Source organism: Labrus bergylta, chromosome 3 (assembly GCF_963930695.1).
Source record: "Labrus bergylta chromosome 3, fLabBer1.1, whole genome shotgun sequence".
In the NCBI taxonomy this organism is placed as follows: domain Eukaryota; kingdom Metazoa; phylum Chordata; class Actinopteri; order Labriformes; family Labridae; genus Labrus; species Labrus bergylta.
In genome coordinates this window covers 5,777,416-5,788,880 of record NC_089197.1, presented here as the reverse complement: position 1 = coordinate 5,788,880, position 11,465 = coordinate 5,777,416, and the positions used below count along the sequence as shown (strand labels likewise).

The 11,465-nt window shown below is 39.9% G+C and overlaps 2 protein-coding genes across 2 annotated transcripts in view; one reads left to right on the top strand and one right to left on the bottom strand.

The window, feature by feature from the left end:
- The window catches only part of LOC110005219 (low choriolytic enzyme-like), a 208,211-nt gene that overhangs the window by 71,052 nt on the left and 125,694 nt on the right, over nt 1–11,465 (top strand). The gene's annotated exons all lie outside the window — the stretch shown is intronic.
- rwdd3 (RWD domain containing 3) lies at nt 3,571–8,296 on the bottom strand. Its single transcript, XM_020654493.3, has 5 exons — nt 8,126–8,296; nt 6,025–6,257; nt 5,713–5,934; nt 4,912–5,030; nt 3,571–4,801 (listed from the first exon to the last, which is right to left on the bottom strand). The coding sequence occupies exons 1-5, from the start codon at nt 8,208–8,210 to the stop codon at nt 4,687–4,689; spliced, it is 774 nt and encodes a 257-aa protein (XP_020510149.2). The 5' UTR covers nt 8,211–8,296; the 3' UTR covers nt 3,571–4,686.

Sequence of the window (11,465 nt, the reverse complement as noted above, 5' to 3'; positions counted from 1 at the left end):
AATTCATTTATTAATGTTGGTAATCCACATAATAGGCATTATAAATGGGATATTGTATTTAACATAGTTTGGTCCAGAAGGTCAAAATAGTCAAAAAGTAAAATGTGCCATGAATGAACAAAATAAGTGATGAAACTTGGCAACATCCTACAATTCACTTAGCAGATGCTTTTATCCAAAGCGACGTACATCAGAGAGTAAGAACAACACAAGCAAGGATCTAGAAAAAAGGGAACAATGTCAGTAAGAGCAAACGATCAGCTTTGAGTCTGATTGGACACACAGGTGCTGACAGGAAGTGACCAGAGGCAAAGCACAACATTGAGGGCAGTTCTTGAGAGCTCTAATCAGTATAGAAACCATCTTATAAGTCGTCGTTATCAAACAAAAACCATCGTCATTACCATCATCATCATCAATAATATGGAGACCATCATCATTAAGTTAGTAGGTATTCATGAAAGAGCTGGGTCTTTAGCTTTTTCTTAAAGGTGCAGAGGGACTCTGCAGATCACATGGAGTTTGGAAGTTCATTCCACCACCGGGGGGCGACAGAGGAGAAGAGTCTAGTCAGAGACTTAGGACCCTGTTGTGAAGGTTGGATCAGACGTCTTTCATTGGCAGAGCGTAGAGGGGGGGAGGGAGTGTAGACCTGGATGAGAGAGTTAAAGTAAGGAGGAGACGTTTCTGTGTCTGTTTTGTAAGCGAGCAGCAGAGTTTTAAATTTGATGCGAGCAGTAACTGGGAGCCAGAGTAAGGAGATGAACAGCGGAGTGACGTGCTCTTTTAGGAAGGCTGAGAGTAGCATGTCCAGTTCCACAACAAAATCATTCAGATTACACCCTGGTGGGCTGTAAATGATAGCAATGTACATTTTAATAGGAGCAGTAACTAAGATTGTGTGATATTCAAATGAGGAGTTGTTGCTCAGTGGGAAGAGTTTATTGAATTTCCAGGTATTAGAAATGAGGATACCTGTACCACCTCCACGTCCAACAGAGCGGGGGGGGGTGTGTGAGAACACTGTGTCAACAGAAAGAGCAGCAGGTGTGACTGTGTTTTCTGGGTGGATCCAGGTTTCAGTAAGGGAAAGTGCCTGCCTCTGTGGAAACGCTGAAGTGCCTGACGCTTCAGATTCAGACTCTTTCAAACTTGGATTTTCGTGAAAATCCCGCCTCAGATTTTCAGCTTGCGATCAACAGAGGGTGTGACACGCGTCAACCGCCTCTCCTGTTGATGCTCAGAGAATGAAACTCAAGTGCTCAGTCCAAACAAAGCCTGACAACGACACACTATCAATATCTACTCAAAGCAGGTTTCGATTCATCCACCTAGCTGACAACACCTTCCTAGTTTTCAGATCAGAGCTTGTTGCAGAACATGTAAGCTGATGTAAAAACCTGAAATAAAGATTTTGAATGATTTTGAGCCCCAAACTGTTCTTATCAATGGACTGTCACATGGTACAGGGACTGGACTTATGCTTATGTATTTATTTGATTTGTTTGACAGGGACAGTGTGCAGCCACTGTACCAGAGTATGAGGTCATTTCCATCAGTAGTCGATAGGCAGGAGTCACAAACAATGTCTCTGTTAAGAAATAGAAAATATAAAGGCCTACTTAAAACAGCTAATGCCTGTATTTGAATAACAAAATCAAACAACCTCAACTTTCCGGTTGAGAGAAGACTCCAGATAATTATTTTAAATGTCTGAATATATGTCAGATGAATTGATTTACTGCACGTTGCAGAAACAGCTTTTTCATTTTTCATTTTTTTTACAATAATTTGACTGCAGGAAAAAAGCAGGATGAGCCTTTGGTTAAAAAAAACAACTATTTACACATGTTCAGGACAAAATCAGCAAGATATAAGAGGTACTGCTTTGGTGATGGCCTTGGGAGCAATTTGAGGTTTAACATGTGACTTTAGGAGCTGGGGATAGTTGAGCCAATCAGAAATCAGGATTTAAAGCGATGTGATTCATCTCAGGGACAAAGCATCTTATTGTATCAGGGATGATTAAAACGGTAGCTGGGAAGTGCAAAACAAAATTCCAAAGTGTGAAACACAAAATGTAAATTTGCCTCGAGCTTTGTGAAAGCGTTTCAGACTTTGTAATTTTGTTTTGCACTTCCCAGCCTCTGTATGAATATAAAAGTATGCTTTATCTTTAATTATATCCTGGGACTGATGTTTGATTTGGGTCTCATGTATGTAGAGGGCATTACGTGTGTGTTCAATTAGGTTGTTAAAGAAATGTATATGTGACAGTTGTTTATTTGTTCGCTAATGTTAACTACAACCCACTCTGACGTCATTCTGTATTTTACTGCATTGCTCATAAACTGCTGAAATGCAACCACACCCCTGACTCTGCCTCATAACATATACATTAAAAATGTTTCTTTTTAGAACAGCAGTGAAAGTAATCACTCAATCGTGTTGTTTTTAATGTGTTCTGGTTCACTTTTATTTAAGAAATTAGCCACGTAACATTTCAGGTGTCAGACATCAACCAAAGCAGAAACAACAGTCGTGTTATGATCAGCAGCTGCAGAAGTGAAGAGGCGTGCACTTTGCACTTGAACTGCACATTTGCACACCTCCACTTTTCACTTTAATATCTTGGTAGGAATTTCCACTTTGGTACGAGCTCTTGACTGATTTATTGCGATTGTTTTTATTTTGTTGTCGTCTGATTTTTTAACTTTGATATTGTTGTCTTTGTGTTTTATGTCTTCTGTGTGCTCCTGCTGCAAAACAAATTTCTCCTTGGGGGACAATAAAGAATCTGAATCTGAGGCTGCAGGAGGACAGAGCTCCATGTTAGAGTTCCCGTGTTCTGGCAGGTTTGATCAATTGAACACTATAATGAAGACAATAGCCTTCATTGTTGTTCCTTCCAAACAATGGAACAATGATTTTTTTGAAAACGCTGCGCCTTGCACCATTACAAATCCCAGAGCTGTGATAATAAATGACTGTTGTCTCACCAGTCACGTCCTCTAAAGCATCAGGTTTGTTCATAGTTATGGCTTGGGATGCTTTCAGAAAACTTTTCTTTTTCTTTTTTGACGTGTCATAATGTCCCACTTCCAACAAATTTGAGCATAAAAAAAATGTCAGCAAACTGGCTGTGAAACCCAATTCAGTCAAAGCTGCCACAATAATGAACGAAGAAAAGACACTGCATCTATCAACTGAACCACAGCCGCCCACCTGCGATTTATTTCCAAGTAATTTTAAGCAAGATGCATTAGGAAACATTATATTCTTCCTATTTCAAAAATTAAATTGTTTTTGTTTTTTTTACAGTTTCATGTATTACAGAAAAAATGCTAAATAAGACTTTCAGGTGACTCCATCCTTCTGCAGTCTGTTTGCAGATTTTCATTCCTATTTGTGAAACTACAAAGTTATCTCATACTGTGTATACTGTACCTCTGATTATAAACTACATATGAGAACTGTTAAAAACTACATTTCCCAGTGAAATGTGGAATGATTTGACTCCAACATGAGGTAAAATTATGATAATTAAAAAGTGACAGCACATTTCAAATCTTTCCGTTCCCAATTTTTATTTCAAGAAAATAGATTTTTCTTTCAGCACACAGCTCTTCTGCTTTCTCTTCTTTGTGCCTCCACGTCTCCACTCTCCTCCTGCCTGTGTCCTGTAAATCTTTCTCAGCACGCCACCTTTAGGGATGTCTTGATTCCATCAGCAGGAGAGAGGCAGGAGGCTTGGATGCACAAGTATGTGAAAGTCTTTTCCATACTTGTGACAGACAGCAGAGGCGTGACAGACGGGTCATTTATACGATCATAAAAACTCAGCAGCAAGGTTTAACAACACAATCCCATCGCTCTAATAAAATACAAAGAGGACGCCTCCCAATCAGAGACGCTTCACTTTGCATGACTGTTGCCTGAACTCCCCTCTTGTTCCTCCTCTAGTTGAATCTCAGGTAAAAAAAAAAAGGACGAATAACTTAAAAAAGAGAGAAAGAGAAAGTCCATTGAGTTCCCAAGTCTTCCAGTGTTAGCCTTGATTTAACCACTAGATGGAGCCAAGATGTTGAATTCCAAAACAATGTACAGAGGTTTTAAAGTACGTGCAGACAGAATGAATGATTCAATCGAGTATCAGAATTCACATCATCGATGATGACATTTCTTTCTGTTTTTCTGTGTCTGCTGTTGAGCTGCTGCTACTGTTCGTTAGAGGTTTAAGTCAAAATCAAGATTCTTATCTTCTGAGATTTTAAACAGATGCATAACTTCCAACACTTTTTTGGGGGGGCTAAACAGTCACTCCCTCTTAGCTAAAGCTAGCTCTGTAACTCAAATGGAGCAGCAAGAAATTCAGCCAGTCTCACAGATGACTGGAGTAGATCCTGAAGTAAGTCCATTATCTTGACCGCTTTCACCGTTCGGGGTCGCGGGAAAGCTGGAGCCGATCCCAGCTGTCACAGGGCGAGAGGCGGGGTTACACCCTGGACTGGAGTTGGCCAGTCAATCACAGGGCTCCTGAAGTATGTACTAATTCAAAAATAGATTTTGAATCATGAATCCAGAATTCTCAATCAAATCGTGAAACTGAAGAACCGAATCATGAGTCACCCAAAGACTCCAAACCCCAACTGTTTATAGAATCATTGTGTGAACACCTGTGTGCTGTCAGTCACTTATAGATGGAAGTATTTGTTGGTAGAGCTCGGTGAGGTGTAATTCCTGGAAGGCTGCAGTCAGCTCTGGTGCTGACTGGTAGCTCCTGACAACGAAACCCTGAAGCCTGACGGAGAGAAGCAGAGGAAAGAAAACATGTGATTCTACTGAGTGACACAACACAGGTTGTAGAACTCCTGACTTTGATTCTGTTCCTTCACAGTCATGTGTTCATACCCAGGTCCAGAGGAAGAAGACGCAGGAGTCTCAATGAGAACCTTCATCATCCTCTCTTTGCATTTCTTGCCTGAAGAATCCACGTCCACCTTCACCGTCTTTAAGAGGCGACAAAACTCCTGCAGAGACAAGATCACAAACTTTAGACTTTCATGAAGGTTAACTTAGTGAACGTATCCGACCATTTATACCTGTAGTCCCAGCTGAAGGCCATTTCATCTAGAACACAATCCATGCACATGTGTCCAGATTTGATCATACAGCCATCACTTCTTTATTTACGGTGGATCTTCTGAATGTTTCTCTGCGTCACGCTTCTGATTTGGGGATTGATAGAATGTATTTGTATATTTGTTGATGGGGACAATTCAGTGAGTGTACAGGATGTATCCCTAGTTTATCTCTTATTTCTGAATACTGTGAGGGTTCTTCTGGGGCGGCTGTGGATCAGTTGGTAGAGTGGGTTGTCTCTCAACTGGAAGGTTGGGGGTTCGATCCCCAGCTCCTGCAGCGACATGTCCGATGTGTCCTTGGGCAAGACACTTAGCACACTCACAAAGCACATTTACCATTTACTGGAATAAGGAACATCAACAGCAACTTTAAAATGCACTTTAGATCATCATGCTATAATCGATCAATTTAAAATTGTAAGACAAAAGAATTCAGAGTTAAGCGTCTTGCCCAGGGACACATCGGACGATGCAGGAGTTGGGGATTGAACCCCAAACCTTCCGGTTGAGAGACGACCGACTCTACCAGCTGAGCCACAGCCGCCCCGCGTTAAGCATGTCTTCATACCTTGATGTTGGCTCTCTCTCCCTGCAGAATCACGAGTATACTGCGTCCCAGTAACACTCTCCCAGTGAGCTGCAGCTGCTGGCTCCAGCGCTCCAGCAGGCCGACGTAACGATTTCGAGAGCGGATGTGGTCCAGAGAAAGCACCGCCGTCCACATCTCCCCCTGGTCCGTCACGTTCACCTCCTGCTCACCTCCTCTGCATTCTTCCGTCACCTCCACACTCTGTTATTGCAAACACAACAAACAATCAGACACTTTTCTTTTGTCTTGTCATGTTTGTTCCACAGTTACAGCTGAGTCACATTGTTGTACCTGTAACCACTCCACCAGCTGATGCACCATCGGCTCTGATGGGAGCGCTGCAGCTTGATGGAGAAGCTTCCGTCTGACGCCGTGACACTGAGTCCTGGACAGACGAGTGGAAGAGACGGAGATGTCGGGGGGGCGGGAGGGGTAGTCGGGGTGCAGATGGAACAGAAGACTCACGTCCAGCCGCCTCTCTCCTCCGACGGTGCTTTTAATCTGGACCACCAGCCCATCCTGAGCTGAGAGGCAAACAGAGTCACGTCAGAGCTGCTGCAGCATCAATGTCACCTGAACGTCAAATGACCCCGTTTTACTGATTTGAGGTTTTAGAGTTAATGTCTGCGAGGCGAGTGAGAGAATAACATCTGTCCTTTCTATAATTCATTCATTCATTCAACCTTTATTTATACATCGAGAGATCACTGAGAGGCAGAACTCATTTACAATGAGTCTTTTCAAATACAGAAATTTAAAAGAACCAGAAGACGGATGAATACAAGACTGCTAAAATAAATAAACTTGGGTTTCTAAGAAGCTAAGACAATTCAAAGGAATAAGTAAATACTAGAGTGTAAGAAAACAAAGTAAAAACAAGTCACAAAAACAAAATAATAAAACAGATAGAAACAGAAGTTTAAAATCCGGTTTCTAAAACGTCCAAAAGGTCAAATTTAATTTCCCTCAAGACGATGTCGTATGTTGTTCCAAGAGTGCAGAAGAGGTGCAGAATAAGAAAAAGCAGATGTTCCCCATTCTGATTTGACTCGAGGAACATTCACACAGTAACATCTTTGAGGAACGTGTCGGGTAATCCCCAGCCGACAGATGTTTGAGTTCTGTTTAGTATGAGGGTCATTTCTCTGTGAGAGCTTTATAAATGAAAAGACGTCAGCGCACATCACGACTTTCTACGAGAGCGGACCACCAAATCATATTACTTTCATTGGATATTATAGTTGTTACTAACAAGGAAAGGCTTTATTTAGAAAATGTGACTATTTTATTATTCTTAATATTAGGACCTAAAAACCTGTATTATTATTTCTTTGTTAAACAAGCTGTCGGCATCTAATTCAAAATGGGCATTTCGTTTTCCAAAAGCTGTTAATTTCCCAGTTTCAACAAACGTCACATTTTCTTTTTTATATTTTCCTTTAAATATGGGGTTTTGATGATCTGCAAATCGCTTTCTCTATTTATTTACATTTAACAGCGTCCCACGTTTCTTTGGGAAGGCGGTTTTATAAGGCGATAGTCTTATGAAGTTCTAGAAAACTTCATTTTTATATTTAACTGAACTTTGGGGCCGCTTACACTTAAGTGAGCCATCGTTTGAAACCATCATCAAGCCAGCCGCCCCAAAACAGCAGCTGGAAGATGTCATTATAACACATACAATAAATAATGACGTGTGCACTGATTTAAAAAAGCATTGTAATGATCAACATATGATATCACTTAATAATAAAAATAATAATAAAACATTTAAAAAGTCATGGTTGTGTGAAGTTTATAATGAGGGTGCTCAACAGTTAGTGCATCAAGTAATAACCTTTGACCTGCTGAAAGTGGATTTAATAGAAATTAAAATATTTGTTAATTTTAATTTAAATAATTCAGAAAATAAAAGAGAAAATCTGCAGAAATTGGAGAGGAACACTTTGATAATGTGTTTATTTTTAAAACATTGTAAAAAGTAAGAAACCTTCTCATTCCCCATCATGTCCCGGGACCCTTTCTGTTACCCTGTACATTTAAAGCTGATTTAATTATAGACTTTTTAATCAAATTAAAGGGACATTCTGCACTAATTGCATGGTGACGCTTTAATCATTACGTCATATTTTGTATTTTATTTTGAAAAGTTCCTAATAGGTAACACACGCATTCTGATTTTACTGAAAACTTTTGGAGAAAATTAAATGAAAATAAGCAAAAATAGTTTAATAGCGCTTTGATATTGTGTTTGTACATGAAGCTCTGATACTCTTCATGCTGCATGATTGCATGATAACATGATAACATGATAACATGATAATGTATGTTTGTTAAAGTGATATGAATGTTTGAATGTTTGAATGTTTGAATGTTTTAGACATAAACTCACCAGACTGCTGGACGAGCTGACACTCTCCCTCTCCGCAGTAAATGGAAGATAACACAGAAAGTTCCTCGACAGCAGCTTCGGACATTATTTATTAATCGACATTATTCGGCAATATCATTAAATACTTTCACTTGTTTTCAGTGGACATGATGTTGCTACACATGTGCGCCCCTCTTTATCGTCCGGGTAGGTTCCGGTATACAGACTTAATGAGTTCCGAGCCCCGCTTTTCAATTAAATTAAGTGTCTTTCCATAGATCTTTATCATCACCGTCGACATGTTAATAACATATAATGTGAATGATTATATGTGTATATATTGACACCCTGGACACTTTACACACTGACACTTTACATTATTCTATATTCTATATTTTGTATATTCAAATAATTCTTTTTTTTTAAATGTTACATTATATTCTATTTTACTGTATTTATGTGTATTAGTAATTTGAGAGTTATTGCATGGCCTGGCAGAACAGTCTTTACATTTCACTGCACATCTGTATGAGCATGTGACAAATACAAATCTTGAATCTTGAATATGTTACTGATATGAGTACCAGCATTTACTAACAATCTGAAAGACATTTAAAGCTGAGCCATGCAGTTTAGGCATGGCAACATATTGTTTTCCTAGGATATGTCTCAATGTTAACTACATGAGACTTTATTTCATTAGAGAGTGAGCTACTCTGAAGGTCAAGGACATTATCATGAAACTAACATTTTGATTTGTAAAACTACACCAGGTTTAGTGTCAGGATCACAAGAAGAAGATATTCTTTATTAATCGCACGTTCGGAAATTAAATTTTACACTTTGTTGTTGAACATGCTAAACACATGCACAAACATTATCCAATGGACATGCACTAATGGAGAGATGTCAGAGTGAGTGACTTCCTGTTGAGAGACTCTACTACTGAGCCCCATCAGCTGCCTCATATACGACTTTATGATGCAGGAATTAATAAGTAACTTGTCACCCACATTTTGAGTATGATCACATTTTATTTACATTTCAATTTAGTGTTAATTATTAAACATTGAACCCGTTGGTTCAGTTTTCCAATAATTGTTTTTTTAAATTTCATGCACGAGTTGATGAACACTGAAACATGTGTTGCTGCTTCAATGACACAGAACAGAGGTTATAATCCACAGCTATGGGATACAAATAACAAACGGCAAGTCGAATTATTTACAAAAACATGGTAATATTTTGATCATGAGTCACGACCATTACTTTGTCAGATGTGCAGCGCTGGTTATTCTGTTGAGTCCATATTTAGGAATGTTTCAGGCTCTTGCTTAAACCAGAAACAGGAAGGGCAACGTTTAAATGTGGAACAGCTTTTGTAAACAAATGTGGAGGCATAATCAGTTTTATTTACCATGGACATATTTTGGAACATGTAGACACCTGAGAATTATTTAATCAAACATTTTATCAAGCCAGTTTAAGATTACAGGCTGAAGAACATTTCTAATCAGGTCGATTGCTTCAGTCGTGTTCCGATATGAAATGGAGTGTCCTATCGTGTCCTGTCTTCAGTCGAGCTGTTTTACTGCATCAGAGGAGGTTCTGACATTACACAGAACAAATAATGAGAGTATCACCATCATTATCCAGGAACGAAACGGACATACAAAACACAAACACAAACAGCTCTGGTTGAAGATGAGCCAGTTTTCTGTTGCACATCATGAAGATGGAAAAATAACAAATTCCTTCTGGTTTAAAGACACAAAACCTCGACTCAGTCCTCAGTTTACAGCTGTTTCCTGTTAAAATGCTTCAGACCATAAACGGTATCAAAGAAGCTTCAGACCATATGGCTCTTTGAAGGCTGGAATATGTACTGACTGCCAGCCAGGGCTTTTGCATTCACACTACACCTACCGTCAGTGTCAACAATTGTTTTTGGATTCCCATAGAAACACTGATTTATGCTCAGAAACACCTGGGTGAAACCTGTTTTTTGTGAGTGCACTCCAAAACCAATATATTAGAAAAAAACACTTGGTTAGATTTAAGTTTTTGCAGTGTGTCAGCTGACAGGAGTGACAGTGACAAGGACACATAGACAAACATGGACGTAGTTTCAGAGACGTCACACATCGGTTTTTGAAGAGGTGTTTATGAGGTGATGATGTAGAAGAAACGCAATCTCAACATCACTTTGGATCAAACAGCCAAAGAGTTGGAGTTTGAATTGAACCTTTGGCCTCCAAGTGAACAGCTACAAAGCACCGGTCATATCAGTCACACCTTTTATTTTGAATCACTCTAATCTTTTGTTAAAGAGGTCATATTCTGCCCTTTTTGGGGTTTGTATATTTAATCTATGCACCTACTAAAGTATGTTCACAATAGCTAAAGTTCTAAAAAGTGTCTGTTTTCATGAACTGCCGCTCCATGCACCGGCTCGCTTCTGACTCTCTCTCTAAGGCTCTGAAGTGTCCACATGTGCCAAGTCTGATCTGATTGGTCGGCCTGTCAGCTCTGCCGTAATTGGTCAGTCGCTCTGCACGGTTCTTGGAAATGTCACGCCCCTTTTACCATATTGGGAATGCAGCCACTTTGGCTCCGAGGGCCAGGGAGCAAAAACATTAGCACCTTAGCACCACTGTGCTACCGCAGGCTACAGCATATCGTGGGCGTGCTACAGAAGTTAACGGGCGTGCAACATGAGCTGCTGGGCTTGCCACAACGAGCCAATGGGCTTAGATCAGTGACCTCACACTGACAAGGTGTCACAGTGGCACATTTTTATCGAGGGGGGCTAGAACCGAGCGTTACATGCAGCTAATGCTACAGCTAACAGGAGGACGTAGGAGAAGACGTGTTTCCGCAGACTTTGAATTTTTGCACATAGATGTGCCTAAACATGCACAGGACACTTGGAAAACACACTAAAGAGCATATAAAACCAGAAAAAAGCATAATATGGGACCTTTAAATCAAAACAGATAAGTTAAAAAAAAAAATCCCCAGTACAGCATGTGCCGATAAAAACATGAACTTTTCAGACCGTACAATTTGTTGTACTGATTTTGCATTTTAACACACATGGGACTTCAGGTACTTTTGCAGTCAGCCTTAGTCCACACTATAGGCGGGTATTTTTAAAAACAGAGGTTTGGTCTGGTCTGAGGTGCGTTTTGGTATTTGGTGCTTACGCAAATGGGGTTTTAGGTCTCTGAAAATGAACCTTTTGGAAAAGTCTTTCCAGGGTGAAGATTTTCAGACTCTCACTCTCTTTAAGGAGGTTATGTGTAGAAGGGGAAAATGTTGGTTTGGACTTGTCACACTGTTCGCTGGTTTCTCCTCATCA

Bases quoted from the DNA above. Each gene is read 5' to 3' on its own strand.
- rwdd3 (XM_020654493.3), bottom strand. From the start codon at position 8,210: ATGTCCGAAGCTGCTGTCGAGGAACTTTCTGTGTTATCTTCCATTTAC. The intron at 5,935-6,024 runs GTACAACAATGT...TTGCAATAACAG, and splicing joins AGCTGGTGGAGTGGTTACAG to AGTGTGGAGGTGACGGAAGA. The intron at 5,031-5,712 runs GTATGAAGACAT...TTGTCTCTGCAG, and splicing joins GAGAGAGAGCCAACATCAAG to GAGTTTTGTCGCCTCTTAAA.